Source organism: Anastrepha obliqua, chromosome 2 (genome assembly GCF_027943255.1).
Source record: "Anastrepha obliqua isolate idAnaObli1 chromosome 2, idAnaObli1_1.0, whole genome shotgun sequence".
Lineage (NCBI taxonomy): Eukaryota > Metazoa > Arthropoda > Insecta > Diptera > Tephritidae > Anastrepha > Anastrepha obliqua.
Genome location: NC_072893.1, coordinates 22,654,644 through 22,672,014, shown reverse-complemented (window position 1 = coordinate 22,672,014; position 17,371 = coordinate 22,654,644). Strand labels below are relative to the sequence as shown.

The 17,371-nt window shown below is 40.2% G+C and overlaps 2 protein-coding genes across 4 annotated transcripts in view; one reads left to right on the top strand and one right to left on the bottom strand.

The window, feature by feature from the left end:
- The window catches only part of LOC129239516 (GRIP and coiled-coil domain-containing protein 2), a 40,067-nt gene extending 29,512 nt beyond the window's left edge, over positions 1–10,555 (bottom strand). The window contains exons 1-8 of one of the 3 annotated variants that reach the window (XM_054875042.1): positions 9,904–10,555; positions 9,664–9,805; positions 9,132–9,601; positions 8,977–9,058; positions 8,820–8,920; positions 8,089–8,196; positions 7,926–8,015; positions 3,212–7,855 (exon numbers count right to left, since the gene is read on the bottom strand). In XM_054875042.1, the coding sequence (XP_054731017.1) occupies positions 3,212–7,855; positions 7,926–8,015; positions 8,089–8,196; positions 8,820–8,920; positions 8,977–9,058; positions 9,132–9,601; positions 9,664–9,805; positions 9,904–9,942 (5,676 nt within the window). In that variant the 5' untranslated portion in view covers positions 9,943–10,555. The remainder of the gene's footprint in view (positions 1–3,211; positions 7,856–7,925; positions 8,016–8,088; positions 8,197–8,819; positions 8,921–8,976; positions 9,059–9,131; positions 9,602–9,663; positions 9,806–9,903) is intronic. The other 2 variants (XM_054875040.1, XM_054875041.1) reach the window with 2 other exon arrangements.
- Positions 10,556–13,473: 2,918 nt separating this feature from the next.
- On the top strand, positions 13,474–14,609 carry LOC129237763 (tRNA methyltransferase 10 homolog A). Its single transcript, XM_054872689.1, has 2 exons — positions 13,474–14,293; positions 14,363–14,609. The coding sequence occupies exons 1-2, from the start codon at positions 13,522–13,524 to the stop codon at positions 14,545–14,547; spliced, it is 957 nt and encodes a 318-aa protein (XP_054728664.1). The 5' UTR covers positions 13,474–13,521; the 3' UTR covers positions 14,548–14,609.
- Positions 14,610–17,371: the final 2,762 nt, after the last annotated feature.

Here is a 17,371-nt window from a genome sequence, read left to right as displayed (position 1 = left end):
CAGTCCAACCTCTATATTAAGTTTAATAAGGGGCTGGGTGTGGATGAGGTACTGTGATGAGAAGAGGGCACAAAGACCATCAGATCGAAGTGCAAATCTACAATAAATCTAAATCTTATCTGAGCAAAAACTTGCACGGCATATCCAGGACCAGTATGGCTGAAAATACATTCCAATAGCCCGATTCATTTCACATATAGGTTGCGGAAGAAATTACTAAGTTGCTTTAAAAATACATAAATTAACAGCAGTTCATTTAACAAAGAACACAGCCCACCAAACCGCAAGACTTGTTCCTCATGGTAACGTGCAAACGGAAGAAGCTGAGTGCATCTATGTGACACATCATAGAGGATTTTGCAACGAGCTAGCATTTCTCAACGGCCTGCGACAGGGAGAAGAGTTGGATAGGCTACACGAGATCGCGCTCAAATACATTGCCGGCTGTATTATGCGAAAATTGAGATTGACGGAACATGTTTCCAATGAGCCTACCTTCACGTGGGTGGAAGAAGTGTCCCCAGGAGGCTTGACAAAGCCCAGCAACTTCGCATTCAGTTTTAAATTTAAAGATTTGTTCACAAAAATTAATTCACAAAACAATAAAAACATTTCCACATTTTTGTTTACCGAAAAAAACAACAACAGATTTTGTCGGCAGAACGTAACAAAAAATTAAAGGTAAAAAATAGTGGTAGACAGGATGAATTTGATGCTATTTTTAAAATAAGCGCCAGTATTATCAACAATTATGAGTGATGGCTATGGAGCCGCCGTAGCTGAATGGGTTGGTGCATGACTAACATTCGGAAGTGCGAATCTCCCATTATGAAACACAGTAGGAAAAAAATTTGTATGTGGTTTTTTTAGATCTAGAGAATCCCTTCGATAAGGTGCCTAGGCAATTAGTATGGATGTCCTTAAGACCCAAATAACACCAGAACAGTACCACGAAACCACCATGCAAGTATGTACACCTGGCGGACTAACACAAAAGCTCCCACTGATAGTCGGTTTGCACCAAGGTTCAGCGCTCAGCCCGTTTATTCTTAACATAGTAATGGATCATCTGAGAGCTAAAGTTCAAGACAAATCGCCATGGAATATCCTTGATGCGGACGATGCAGTCTTAATTAATGACGGCCTCGGTTGCCTGACGGAAAGAAGGGCCGACCCCAAAATAGGAGCAAGGCAAACAGAGAGAGAGAGAGAGGCGTCATACGTCAAGCATATTTGACACTTGTGAACAGCAGTAGACAGCTGACAAACAAACAAGCAATGGAGCGCGTAAAGGTTAAAATAAAGATTTCTATCACTCAAAATCATTTAAAATCAGAAGATTGATGGGATTTAGGTTGGCGCACCTCCCCAGGCTGTCGAAGAAAGGAGCACCCAATGATCTGAATCGTGTTGCTGCCAAACCCAGACATTTACAGAGAAACTGCTCAACAGTTTCCTTCTCTCCGCTGTGGGGACCGCTTCTGCAATGGGGGTCAAATTTGGAGGAGTCCAAAGAACTTTCTGAGACCCTTTGTATATTGTACTGGGGCCAAATGGTTTTCAAAATAGCACATGCGCTTTAGTGAGCAATAATTTGTGCAGTTCCCCTTCTGTCAAAGAGATACCGATGCCGGGATAGGAGGTCTCTGAGGCAAATTCAGTCCCCTTCCTGGCAAGCTCATCAGACATTTCATTTCCCTCTATGTTCCTATGTCCTGGAACTCCGATTAGAGAATTGTTACCTACACACCCAAGACATTTGATTTCCTTCTTACAGTAGTTTACTAGTTTCGTTCTGCACCATGGCATCGTCACTTGAAAAACACTAACAGTATTCGACAGTTTAAAGAATATACATAAATTGTCTGATTTAGAGAAAACCCCTGCTCCAACTCCCGATTCCATCTTGGAACCGTCAGTGAACACAGAGGTGCAAGCTTCGGTGCAGATTTTCGCCTCGATCCAATCCTGCCTATTTGGAAAGATTGCCATAGCGCGACCCTCAAACTCTAGTTTGCGGATAGAGAGATCTGTTCGAAGTTCGGAGAAATACGGTGCTAACTGCCCGAAAATGCTACTATGTCCCTTGAGAGATTGCCTCCAGAGGTCAACCGCCTTCAATCTGATTGCACTTTGAGCTGTGATAGAAATAACGTAAAAGTCGATGGGAAGTAAGTGCGAAAGGACATTCAGAGCAGCGCTGGGGCAAGTTTTACATGCTCCGGTGATGCAAATGCTTGCAATTCTTTGCCCCCTCCCCAGTTTAGTGATATTATAGTCCTTCCGAAGAGCTTCCCACCAAACCCGGCATCCATACGTTAAAATTGGCAAAACCACTGCGTTGTACATCCACAGCACGACCTGTGGCTTGAGTCTCCATTTTTTACCGAACATAGATTTGCAAGAGTTGAAGGCTATACTGGCCTTCTTTATCCGATTTTCAATGAGTTTGGAGTCCAGTATCACTCCAAGATACCCAACTTCCGATGAGAGCGGGAGAACATGGCTGTTTTAGTTGGGAAGTCGAAAGGGTGCAAGTATATATTTTCTGGTAAATAGCACCAGCTCCGTTTTGTCAGAGTTGACTCGGAGGCCGCAAGTGGCAGCCCAGCGACTTTTGTTGGAGGGAGAAGGGTGTTAGATTAGTGGGTGGGCCGATAGATGAGCTAGACGAAGACGACCGGTGATTAAACTACATTGACAGGACAAAGTTACTGCAGCCCAGCGACTGAGTACAGCCAGTGACCTAACCAAAATCTCAGCCATGACTGAGGGAAATCGTCCCGATACCATCAGGACCAAGTCATCGGCGTATGCTACTATCTTAACCCCAGCCTTATTTAGCATTACCAGAACTTCGTCAATAGCAACAATTGATGTAGGATCTTTCCTTTGACTTCAAATTTCGTAAACGCATTGCGAGCTTATTGCACTAGCAACAGAAAAGTATTATAAAAATGCCAAGGACACCGTTAATTTGCAGGTTCATTCGCTTTGCAGCAGACAGTTTAACATAATCTTTCTAGACCTAACTACCTAACGTCTATTCACAAAAATTGACAGTGTGATGTCCCTACAGGTGGGAATTGCTGGAGTACACAAAGACGTTGTTCGACTACAGTGACAAAACATTTAACTACAACATACAACACTGAGTATAAATTACTTCAAATACCTACATATTTATTAGTATTTATGTTTGCTCGCTCACCATTTTATTTTTCATTTTTTCCAGTTTGCCTTCCATTTCCAAGCGATTCTCTTTGATACGCTCCTCGCTTGCCTGTAGACGTTGCTTAATTTCCTGATATTTAGCTTGGAAAATTTGGTTATCTATACGCAACTGTGTATTGGCCTTCTTCTCAGACTCAGCCAACGCCTCGGCTACGAGCAAACGTTCACGCAGTTGCACGACTTCTACGCTCTCTTCTTTATTGCCATTGCGCAAAGAGTCGCGCTCGCACTGCAACGTTGAAATCTCTTCGGTCTTGCGGCATAACTCCTTGCGGAGTTGCTCTGCTTCGGCTTCGAGTGTGAGCACTTTTTCGTCGCGCTCCGAACGCAAATTATCATTATTTATTTCGTATTCTTTCAACTTGGCGCACGTATACAAATGCTCAGTTTCAATCTGGACTTTTTCCTCCTTCAGCGCACACATATCGATCGCCAAGTTGCGCAACTGTTGATCCAGTGCTTCACATTTCTCCTGTGATATTTGCAGGGCTAATGAAATTTTCGCCAATTGATCGTTTATATTGGAATTCTGCTCTTGCAAATGTTGAGCATCGGTTTGTAGCTTTTGGGCAAGCGCTTCGAATTCGTTGGCGCGTGCCAGCGCTTCGTCGCGTTCCTGAATGGCTTTCTCCAAATCTTCAGCAGTGCGATCGGCACTAATCGTCTGCCTCAATTTGTTTAGCTCCGAGTTGATGGCACCAATTTCGTGATTCAAGCGCACATTGCTCGCCTCGGTCGTCTCCAACGAATAGTTCAATTTTCGTATTTTCTCTTCGTTCAGCTGACGATTTTTATCGAGTTTTGTCAATCTGGCTGTGGCATCTGCCTCAGCGGTTTCTAGTTTCTTTTTCTCCGTCTCGAGTAATGTCTTAATTTGCTCCAGTTGATTCACCTTGTTGATGAGCTGCTGTTGACTGCGTTGCAGTGTTTGTTTCTCATTCTCTAGCAATGTTTTTTCGCGCTTCAACTTTTCAGTAGCTACCTTTGACGCATTCAAGGACTCGTTCAATTTCTCATTTTCGTGTTCCACCTTTGAGCAACGCGCCTGTGTGTCACCCAACTTTATAGAAATCTTTTCAATGCGTTTCTTACTCGCTTCTTGCGATTCACGCAATTTCACGTTCTCAGCAGCCAGCTCCTCCTTCTTACTTCCAAGCGTTTGCAATTGCGCGCGCAACAGTTTCAGCTCTTTCTCCGTGGAGTCCAATTTGCGTTCTAATGTTGTGGAATTCTGCAAAATATTCTTCACCATCGACTCAGTCGAGCTGTGCTGCGCGCTGGTTTGTGTGAGCTGCTGACGCAACTCTTGCAACTGCTCAACAAGCGAATCCTTCTCCTGCCGCAACGTATCGCTGCCCTGTATCAAACGCGTAACATTTTCATTGGCGCGTTGCAACTCCATCTTCAACTCTGATTTTTCCTGCTGCAAGCGTTCCAACGCAGCGGCGGCATTTTGATGTTGCTCTTTCACGATGGCCGATTCGTGCTCCAACTGCACAACCTGTGATTTCAACTTCTCTCTGGCGTCCTTCAAATTGTGCAGCTCGCTTTTTAGGCTATCCGTCAAGGCGCTGCGCTTACGTTCGCCCACCAACTGTTGCTGCAACTCGGTGATCTCCGCATTGCGACTGAGTAGTTGGCTGTTCAATTTATCGTTTGCCTTTTCCAAAACCTCAACCGCGCCCTGACGCTTCTGTTCGATTTGGTCGAGCTGCGTATGCAAGTGCGAGATGCCATGCAGCAGGCGATTCAGCGCTATGCGTAGTTTGCCCAGCATCGTGTCCTTGTCATTCTCGGGCACCTTGAAGCACTCATCGACCACTTCTGGCATCTTGTCTCCATCACCCGCCAAATTATTATGGTTCTCTATGGCGGCAGTGATCTGCTGCAAAGTGCTATCGATGTTCTCCTGCTCAACTGACTGCTCGGTCAACATGCGCATCATTTCCGAAAATTTCGTCTGCCAATTGTCGCGCTCGTGCTCCTGTTCCTCTTGCATACGCTGCACTAGTGCTTCCTTTTCCGACAGATCGGTTTGCAATTTGGCGCACAGCTCATTCGCATCTCTGATGTGGTTATTCAATTCGGCACAACTCTTCTCCAATATAATTGCCTTCTGGTCCTTCTCGCAAATGGCTATTTTCAACTGATCTGCAGTTTGCTCCAACGAAGCTAGCAACGCAGATTTTTCTTCTTGTTCGCGCTGCATCTGTGAGGAAACCGACGTAAAATCCTTTGCTAAACGCTCCTTCTCATCGATGGCCTTTTGTAGGCTTTGCTGCAGTGTAGCAATGGATTGCGTTTGTTTTAGTGTCGATTTTTCCAAAGCATTCAATTGGCTTTCAGAACGTTTCAGCACTGCTGTTTGGCTTTCGTATGCGGTTTTCAGTCCATTTATGGTATTTGACTTTTCCTTCAGTATGCTCTCGAGTTTTTGTTCGGTTTCATATAGACGCGACTCACTTGCCTCTAGTTTCGCGCACAATTCGTGCTTGCTGTTGACCTCCTGCAACAGCTGCCCGTTTAGATCGTTCAAAGCGTTATCAGCCTGGTCGATTTTCTCATTGACCTTTGCGTGCTCGGCTTTGAAGCAGTCGATTTCTTGCAGCAGTTTTTTATTTTCACCTACTACCACTTCCATCTGCTCTTCGAGCGATTTAAGCTTTTCAGCGCTGGTCTGGCCAATTTGAGTCTGTTCCTGCTGCACTGCTTCTAGGCGTTGTACGCTCTCGTCCAGTTTCTTCTTGACCTCTCTACTCTCCTCCAAAAGCGTCTGCAGCTCGTGCTCTTTGGCGCATAGTTCCACTTTAGCCGAGTTCAGTTCCTCCCTGAGCGAGTTGACAACATGATCGTGCTCAACTCCAAGTTCCATAACACGCGCGGTGTGGTCTTCGATGTTCGACTGCAGCGCATTTTCCATCTCTGCGGTTACCTGCTTCAACGCCTCCTTCATGTTTTCTATATCTTCTTCGTATATTTTTAGTTGTGCTTCCGCATGATTCAACTTCAGCTCACTCTGTTCTAATAGCGCTTTGTAGTTGATTTCCAATTCCTCCTTGGCCAGTATGAGGTTCTTCATGTCATCTTCCATTGCCACCATTTTCGAGACTGTCTCGCTGTGTTTAGCGCTCAACAACCCTAATTTGCTATCAAGTGCGAGTTTGTCCTCGTGTAAGCGCTTCGCATTGGCTACCACATCTCCCAGTTTTTGCGCCAAGTTTACCGAGGCATCAGTTTCATCGGCACAAAATAGCACAGCTAAAGCGTTGAACGTTTTGAGCGCTGCCCCTAGGTCTTCCTTCGACGCTTTTAATTCCTTTTCGGCCAGTTCTTGTTCACTCTTCAATTTGATGGCACATTCTTCTAACTTATCGCGCTCTTCTGAGATTTCCCTAATGCGTTCATCGCGCGAATTTATGGCCAATTCAGAGTTGTGCTTCTCCGTTTTGAATTCGGTCGTGAGCGTGTCGATGCGCGTCTCCAGTTCGACATTTTTCTTGCGCACTTCAATTATTTCAGCGCCAATCTTACCCATTTCAAATTCTTTCACAGCTATTTTATTACGCATCGCTTCCAAATGATCGGCAGTCTCACGTCTATCCCGCTTGGTGGCTTCGTGCTGTACCAGAATCTTTTCATACTTCTCCTTGAGCATTTTTTCAGTTTTATCATGCGCTTCCAATTCGCTTTGGTAGCCTTTCACGCGCTCATTTAATATGCGTATCTCATCCGAATTGTTTGCCAAACTTTGTTGTAACGTTTCGATTTTCTTTCGCAGCGCAACCACTTCAACATTCAGTTCGTCATTTACTTTCTTTAGCGATGAATTCGTTTTCTCACGTCCTTCTATATCATTTTCCAATTTCCTAATTTGAGCCGCAAACTCCTGGTGCTGCGCGGCACACTTATTCTTGTAGGTGTCGTAATCTTTGGCTAGACTCTCCAGCTTATCGACCACTGCGAAGTTTTGTTCCTTTATCTTCACATTTTCTTGTTCATAGCGTCCTAGTTTTTCGTGCATGCGCTTCTTGCCCTGCTCCAATTCCATGTTCATATTATTCAAATTAGTCAACTGTTTATTAAGTACGGCAATCTCCTTCTCAAACTCCATTAACCTGCGACTCAATTCATCGTTTCGCCTTTGTTTAGCCTGCAGATCAGCTTGTAAGGTTTCCGCTTTTCCTTTTTCGTCTTTGAAAAGCATATCTATGTGATCCACATATTCGACCAAATGATCGAGACGTTCAAATGGTGTAAACTCTATACTTTCCTGCTCTTTGGCTGTAATTCTTTCCACAATTGTGGAAATATTCAATTCTTGCGCATGCTTCAGCGTATAGGTGCGTATTAAATCGGCAAGGCGTTTATTACTGTTCTTCAGCGAGTCCAATTCTTCGCGTAGTTCAGCATTTTCGTGCTCCTTCTCGCGCAATTGCACATCTACAACAGAGCGTGCAAGATTTTCAGGACTAGTCGAGCTGCCGCTGGCATCGGTGATTGGCGAGAATGAAGCTTCTAAATAGTCGGGACGCGAACAATTCCCCGCTGAACGTGTTTCATTAATAAACTGTTCTAGTTCAAGTTTATTTTCATTTAAATATTTGATGGTCTGCTCTTTTTGCTGTTGGAAATGAAATAATGCCATTTTTTAGAGACAAGTTTTTTGATACTCTAATGTTTAATAAAAGTACCTCTAACTCAGCAGTAAGCTCATCGACTTTAAAGTCCAGTAGTGCAATTCGTTCCATGCAAACTACGATTTTTTTATCAGCGAAACTAAGCTGAAATATAAATTTATGCATTTAAAAAATGTATCTATAAATAATCAATATTAAAAAATTATTTTTTAGCTACCTTTTCTTGCACCAAAGATTTTTCTTCATTCAGATTTCCGAGCGTTTCAGTAAGATTTGCTATTTCCGCCTCTTTTAGTGTCAGCTCTCTACACAGACGACGTTTCATCTAAGCATTTATAAGAATTACGTGGAGTTTTGAACAAAATTTAAAATAAGTTTGTAAAAAATGTATAAAAAATGTATAATAAATGAAATTATAAAGGGTGGTTAAGTTTCAAGGGCCGGTGTTGATTTTGAATAAAATAAAATTTTTTTAGGAAATTATTGCAATTTCCCTATATTATGATAATATTGCTATGGCTCAATTACGTATGGAACAAAATATCGGCCAAAGGCACACCTCCATCCAATGGTCCAAATTTTCGATGACGCTGAGGCATAATTGAGGTTCTATGCCGTGAATGTGTCGAATTATCTCATCCTTTAGCTCTTGAATTGTAGCTGGCTTATCGACGTACACCTTTTCTTTCAAATAACCCCAAAGAAAGAAGTCCAACGGTGTCGTTGACGTTTAGGTATGGTTCACATTCAACATCGGCCCTTGAAATTTAACCACTGTTTATAAATAATTATAGTTCCAGCCTTCCTTTTGCAACTGCATTGGGAATACTCTGCTTCTATGAGGACATGAATATTGCAAAGTAGCTTTCAAATATACCAACGTTGCTTTTTAAGTTTTTTGTTGTTACATACATAAAAGCATACATGGAAAATAGTAAATGCACTCACCTGCTCTCCATCTTTACTTGGCGAACTGCTTTCTGTACTTTGCGTAAGTATATCGTTTCTTAAATCTTGTATAGTTTGCTGCAGTTTTTTATGATCTTGATCTACAAAGCAGTGGAGTTAAATATTTAACAGTAAAAGAAAATAACGCATCACATACTTAATTTTCTTATTTTATCCTCATTTTGTTTTATTTGCACTTCCAGCAGTCCCTTCTCATATCGCTCGGTCTCCAATTGAGCCTTTAGAAAGCAACAATTTCAGCATATAATTTTTATAGTTTCAAATTAAATCCCCCATCTTTCGATTGCTTACCCGCAAATTGTAGAGCTCTCGCGTTCGTTCCTCCAACATCGCAGATTTTGGTGTTGGTGGCACCATACGTGGACTGCTACTCCCTGAAGCATTGCGTGATGTTCGACATGGCGAGCTCATTCGCGGATATGATGATGAGGGGAGATTAAAGTTATTGCCAGTCGAATTATTGCCGCTCGAGTGACTATCATTACCAGAGCCCCCCGATGTGTTTGCACATTTCAGTGATGTACTCGCAATAACATACAACAACTTATCTCGGCTTATCGACTGACAATCTAGCAATTCATTGAAAAACGCCGCAATATATCGCTGATTATTCACAGACAATCTTTTACAGATATCATGGAAATTTGTTTCTGGATATTTTACGCAGGAAAAATGCAACAGGAGCGAGTAAGCATAAATGTACTCAGTTGTATTGAGTGTGTTTTCAGCATCCAGCAGGGGCGTGTAATCCGCGTATTGGTCTGGAAGTGTTAGCAGCAAGTTAAATAATGTTCATTAAGCTGTTTTATAAATTATTAATTACCTTTCAGAAAATCAATTAGATTCCCATCTGGTGCTGTGTTTTTTACCAATTTATGATTCATGCTAAATTTATTGTAGAATTCGTCAATATCTGTTTGTTCCAGGCTAAAATAGTTACCAGGAACGAACCCGCACTCCTGTATCTGTGTGAATACGAAAGAGCATGAATGGGCGTGCAAAATAAATAAATCTCATGGCTTCATTTCACAACTGCAACTGTGAACTCAATTTTAATGCTTACCCAGTGTAAAAGAACTTTTTTCCAGTTACGCACTTCCATGTTAGCAAAGAATAATTTTGGGATCTTAGCTTATTCCTTCTTTCCTTTTGCCGCCTACCTGACTACCGCCAGGCTCACTTTGAATTTATATTATAAAATAATTTTGTAATTTTATTTCTTCACAAAACGACAGCACAACAGTAATTACAAACTGTAACACGAATATACATTAACTGACAATTTTTCTGTTCTTATTTATTGCAAGCTTCCGCAAAAAAAGATGAAAATTTACTAATCACTCTTTTGCCGCCTTGGTACTTTTTCAAAATGTCGGAGTTATGCAGTTTCGATTTCAATCTGTACGTTTTAATTGTTATCTTACGTCACGTTTTATATAGATAATATATTAACAATATGAACTACCTAAATTAACATAATATATTTCTCATGGTAATTTTTCGGATTGTTGAAAATTTCGCAAACAAATCTACCGTTCATAAAATTTTAGATTGAAAGAAAAAACGCAACTGCCGTTAATTATAGTTTCGAATTGTTTGACATTTGGCACGACACAAAACGACGCACGCTCGGCTTTTCATTTCTTGTACGGTAGAAGAACCAGAGCTGTATTCAAATACAACGATACAACTTTTAGGCGAACGATACACGTTCAATAATTCTCGCGATATTTGGAATAACGAAAAAAATCTTGATGATCACGCGTGCGATGAACATTACACGTTCAAAATTTGTGGCATCAGAATTTACATAATTCTTGTGTTATGTCATTAAATATTTTAAAAATGAAACAGCAAAATTCTAGCAGTTTCTTAAAGTTAAAGTAACTGACCCCAAATAGATTTCCTCCCTTGGTATCGTCAACAACGATATCTGAAGAAACTCGCTTTATATGTCCCTTGTGATAAAAAAAACGACGTATATTAACGAATTAAGCATTCATAAAGCATACACGTTCAATATTTTTTCGCGGATCGTGGTACAGATTTCAAAATTTTTAAATATCAATATTTTACCTAGTAAGGTCCATAAATATCACGAACGACTACGTATTTAAGAATTTTGTTTTCGTGTTTTGTTTATAAAGTACATTGCGCGAGTTACACAATCAAATATACTTGTGCATGGGAATGCTGATAATGACGATATCAGCATAATCTTGCAGAAGTATTTAAAAAGGGATCAGGTTGCAAAAGCTTGAGCAACGTAAGCGTCGCCGTCGCTTCCGTTGCAAAATGCTTAGCTGACAACATTAAGCGTAAACAAGAGGGCATTTGCATATGCCAAATAAAATTATACATTCAGTCTTAAGACCGAATTCAAGCTATAATGAGTTAATAAACGTTTGAGTCGAAAACCAAAAGCTCTCAAGAATTTTTATTTTCGCCATAACATAATTCGCTCACTTACAGTTCTCTGTGGTTATTTGTCTCTCAAGAGATATAACCTTTTAATACATAATTCGCGCAGTGCAGCAATAAGGCTCAGCACTTTAAGTAAGTGGTCAAACACAGACTGTGGGCACGGTAAAATCCTGGACGGCTCGTTGGGGCTTCCCGGACAGGTGGACTATACAGTCCTGCCTTTACTTGCTACTACAACGTCGGTGACCCACCTACCCCCGAGGGAAGAGCGGGAACGGGATGTGGTATGTAAGGGCGAATCCATCCATGTATGCACAGATGGCTCAAAGCTCGATGGCAGGGTAGGCGGAGGTGTATGTTCCGAGCATCTGGGGATCTTCTTCAGTTTTCGGCTCTCCGACTACTGTAGTGTCTTGCAGGCTGAACTGATAGCAATAATGAAAGCCGCGACAGTGATACAGAGTGATGAGATATCTGGAAATGACATCTACATTTTCACTGACAGCCAGTCGGCGATAAAATCCCTCATCAAACAGTCGATAACCTCCAAGGTAACGAGATGCCTGAGTCATTTCACCTAATGATAACATGGGTTCCTGGCCATTGTGACATTGAGGGGAACTGCAGAGTCGATGAACTAGCGAAAATCGGTACCAAATTGACTGATGAGTACATAGACTATGATATAGGTATACCCTTGCAAACATGTAGACTACGTATCCGCGAGGAAATTGTAAGAGTAGTAAATGAAAGATGGCGTAATGAAGCCAGTTGCAAAATCGCCCGACAGATGTGGCCGACTCTCAGTGCTATATGCACGGAACTTCTACTACTCGTAAGAAGAGATAAGCACAATCTTAACACACTAATTTCAGTTATTACGGGGCACTGCCTAATCGGTAGGCACGCCCAGAGAATGGGTGTGCAAGCACATGACTTCTGCAGAAGTTGTCTAGACGAGTAAAAGGAAGAGACGATCCCGCACTTTCTGTGTCACTGTCCTGCTCTATCCAAACGTAGACTCACCATTTTGGGCGGACATTGCTTTAATGAATTAGAAGATATCGGCTCTGTCGAAATTAAGGATCTTACGAAATTTTTGAAAAGTACACATTGGTTTCAAGAGAGATAAGGGCGGCATCGCAATGGGCCATGAGCCTGGGTGTGTCCTACAGTGGACAACCACTTCAACCTAACCTAAGTTATTTTGCGAACATTGCAAGGTATTTACATGACGCGATTTTGCAAGCAATTTTAAGTTTAAAGTAACAATTGCCTGATGTAAATGGCCTTTCAACTAATAATTTTAAAAAATGTTTACGACCGGCCAACTTTTAACCATTCAACTTTTTCTTCGAGCAACCTTGGGTTTGAGTACATTCTGTACTATATGTGAGTCTATTTCAGAAGTGAAATTGTAGTGAGTGGCTTCCTTGACGATTGTTATTAAAGTAATAAATTGAATTAAATCCATATTACAAATTTTTTGTAACGCCGAGAGAGTTGATGAGAGATGGTTGTTTACATGAAAGGCTGTTCAAGATAGACACATTTTTCACAAATAATTTTTGTTCCAACTAATCGCTCGTAAAATCATTCTTTATGACTAAGTTCTTTGCTTACCAATGGGGGTATTCAGGAATCAGGACAACTAGCTTGGTGTAATTGTTTAGAAGCAGGATGGTTGAACAACTCATAAACGTATTGCTTAATAGTCTCTCAACTTTGCAAAAGAGCTAATGAAACAGCAAATATAAAATGTAGATATTAAAAGAGTCTGATTTTTAAATTACGTGTGTTTTTTTCTTGCATCCTTGTGAAATAGTATCCTTCTCTTCTTAATTTTGCAGAGATACATTTTGCTAAAATAGCTAAAGTAAAATGTTCTTCCTATTTGTTGTGTTGCAAACGAAATGATATGTTTTTTGTTGTTTTTTAGAGCAGATCTTTTTTGTTATCTTTTTAACAGGGTGGATGTTCTGATTCGTGAATGCCGCTAATGCATTATTTTCCAAATGATTTTAACATACCTGTTCTCTTTTTGGACTAATATGCGCTTTACTGTTGTTTACAGCAAATCTGTTTTTATTTTTACCTTTTTAATACGGCCGTTGTTCTGATTCGTGAATACCGCTAATGGATAATTTTCCTAATGCTTTTAACATATCTGCTTTCATTCTGCACCAACTTATGCTCCACATATTTCGGTCAGCTGATTTTGTAAAACCCATTGAACGAATCAAATATAAAAACAATAATGCCGGAAGAAGTATCAGAGCCCCAAACCAAATTAAAGAAAATTGCAGATGACGAAAGCCATGCGCAAGAGGAAAATGAGTCGAGAAGTGAAACCAAATTACGGGGACCTGGCGAAACACCACCAACTCCATTAAGCAAAAACCAACTGAAAAAGCAGAAACGATTGGAAAAATATGAGCAGTTAAAAAAAGTACGTCGGCTGAAAGAGCGTGAAAGACAAAAACAAAAGCGACTTGAGGCACAGGCTCAAGGACTAACAATACGTTCCGGACCTTCACGAAAAGAGTTAAAGAAGCGACAACTCCAGTCGGGGACGCTTAGTGTAGCAATCGATTTGGACTACGATGACTTGATGCACGATCGCGACGTGGCGAAATGTATCAAACAGTGCCTGCGTATTTATACAATAAATCGTCGTTCCAAATGCCCTGGTCAGCTGCACGTAACTGGCATCAAAACAGACGGTCGAATTCACACCAGCCTTAAACGAAATGATGGCTGGGAGAACTGGCATTTGAAATACCATTTCGACAAAACACACCAAGATATTTTTCCAAAGGACAACATAGTGTACCTCACTTGTGAATCGGATACAGTGTTAGATCGTATTGAAGCGGAAGCTGTATATGTGATTGGAGGTCTGGTTGATCATAATCATCATAAAGGTTTGTGTCATAAAAGAGCGACGGAAATGGGGCTGCGTACAGCGCGACTGCCATTGAGCGAACACGTGAATATGAAAACACGTGCGGTGTTGAGCACATTTCACGGTAATTTAATATACCGAGATATTCCATGAAGAAATATTTTTCATAACCAAAACAACTGTACAATTCTAGTTTTTGAAATACTGTTGCGTGTTGCTGAAGGCAAGCCATGGACTGAAGCTATAATGGAAACATTACCTGAGCGAAAAGGTGCTAAGCCTAGAGCAAGTCTAGAGGTTCCAGCTGTTAAAGAAGTGAATGGGAATAAAGAGGAAAATAATAAAGAGTTTATTGATTCCAAAAACGATGAGGAATAACAACATTGCATCAGAATAATAACTAAAATAAATGTTAATTTTGTAAATTAATTCTACATCTGCCTTTAGTTTACTGCCATAGAGTTTACTATGTGTTTTGGTTCACTGCATTACTCATTCTATACATTTTATATTTGATTAGATAGATTTAATTTGACTTTTGCATAAATCTGCCATTAATATGTGATAAAATTTTCGTCTCAATCGAGTTGATGTTGCTTTGTAAAGGCCATGTATAAGTCGAACGCATAATCGCTTGATTCAAAGTCCCTGTTGTTGTTCTTGTAGCACCATAAGTATTTCCCATACAAGTACGGGGAACGCTGCTGGAGTAACAGTCCTGGGCCGGATATAAATCCCGGTCATTCCGGTAATGTAAAACCGACTGTCGGGGTAGGGTAGGCAGAGAACGACAGTCCCTTATTCTGTTCGGTTTGCCAGTTCATGTAGCATATAAACGCAATTGATTATTGATTTTGTATACTTGAACAAAAAATTCCTAGGTCATTGCTATCATTTAGAAGTTATACAGCCAAGCCAAATGATTCACATATGTATAAAGGAGCATTTTTTTCGACTACTGTTCAACATTTATGAATTTAAAAATTTGATTTATTTTTTAACGTTAGGGTGAATATCAGAAGTAGTGATGAGGATAAACAGTTCACTAGACAGGGCTAGTTTACTGGGGCGGCATCCCTTGGTTGGGAAAAACCCGAGTCATTCCGTTAACATAGAACTGGCTGCCCATGAGAATGTATCAGAAGGGACCATCTACTCTGAGATGTTATAATTTGTTATAAAAGGAAAATATTATATCCAAGGCGAAGTCACTGGAGCAATAAAATTTACATACATACATATGCTTGTTTTCGCAATTTGGTGTTTAGTTGTCAAAATTGTAATCAGAATGTAAACAAAGCAACAATAGGAAAAAATATCAATTTGAAAAAAAATCAGCTGCTCTAGTAACAACTGGAATACGAGGTTTGCTATTTATATTTCTCGCCAAACAAAGGAAAAATTAAGATTGGTTAGTTGTTTTTCAAAATATTCTCCATCATCAATAACACTTTCGTATTAACTTAAACCGATTTTCGAAGCACCCTGTGCTGTTGTGTTCAGAGAATTGTGTTTTTAAATTGTGTGTGAAGACAACGCGAACACACCACTTTTACCACAAGGTGATTTTGCAAGGCCTTATTAATGCACGCGGTACTCACTAGCCGTTTCCAGCTGCTTGAAAATCTCGCTTACACCGGACTTACACACGGAGACATCTGGAAGGAAGACACTGGAAATTCTCTTTTCTGTCTCATTCGCGGCCACATGAGCAAAATTGTTTTCGGCAACATTTTGACGTTTACTACTTTAGAATCTTCTGGTTCGAATATATTCTACAACCCGCTATCATGTAAAGGGGAAAACGTTCGTCAACAATTTCTTAAATATATGAATGAAAAATGCAAACTGGTTAAATAATAAATAATTTGTTGTTTTTTTATTTAAACATATTTATATATTGTTGTACTTGAATAAAAAAAAATTAAATTAAAAATACTTCATATATAAATAATTAACTTAAAATTAACTTGAGTATCTAGAAATGCGGGGAAAATTAGAATTCAACATAAACATGCCCCATAATATATTTTAAATTATACCTACTTTACTAGCAAAAATAATCGTGCATTTCCCAAGCAGCGTTCGGATGTTTGTCATCGTTGTTATCTTCCGTTTGATTGAAAACCAGCACATAACTCAGAACTTTCTCCCACAAAAGAAGAAAACAAATGAAGCAACTGTCAAAATTTGCTTTAAGATTGGAAATACGAATAAGAAGAGCAAAGCGTGTCGCCAGTACAGGAGACAAATTCCCTTCTCTCTTCCGCGTCCGTCCTTCACCCCCGAACAAAATGTTTCCCTTCCAAATGTTTCCGTGTGTAAATGGGCACTTACCTTCTACTTGATTTTCTCGCAAGAGGGTTGGGACCCGTGCGCTATTGTGGTGCGTGGTGTCGGTACGATACAATAAAAGATGTTACAAAATGAGAAAATAGCTGTCAAGCTACAAAAATTATAATTGAAAGCAAGCGACATTCGTTTATTGCAAAATAATAGGCCTGCCAGAAATAATCTGATGTAAGTATTGATGGATAATCACAATGAAAGTACTGCTGCATGCAAACAAATCAGCTGTTTTGCATTGTACCACGGTACGTCTTCCGGAAACAGTTTCCGTCTAGTCACGCAATAATTTATTTCCGGCTCTCTGAGGGCTCTGCTATAGTATGCGATCACTTTTCTTAGCCATTAGTGATGATATTATTGCTCCTATTTAGTTGCTGGAATGCCTTTTCTTGTTCTTTGTGCCACACAAAAGCGCAATTTAGTGAGATTATATAGACTCCGAATAATATTTAAAAACAAAAAAAAATACCTGTCTAACGGTTAGACGCGATAGAAGTGAAACCTTCCGTAAAACAAACTGAGAGAGAATAAGACGAAAGCAGCATTAGGAGCGGGATAATTATAGGTTCCTTATAATATTGCTATAAAGTTCATATTTTATTTTCTTCATTTTATTATTATTCATCCTCAATGTTTTCAATTTCAACAAATGATACGAGTGGCTTATGATAGCTAAAATATGATACAAATGCTTTGGTTTCGATGTTGTCAACATATCTTTGAAATACCGCGTCAATGGTTGTTTTTGATCGTGTTGTCGATTCAGTGCGATTGTTACACATTTTTAAATTGAATGTTGTATTGAGAACGTCAATTAAAGGAACCGCTGTGTCCAATGCAAAATTTAAGTTAA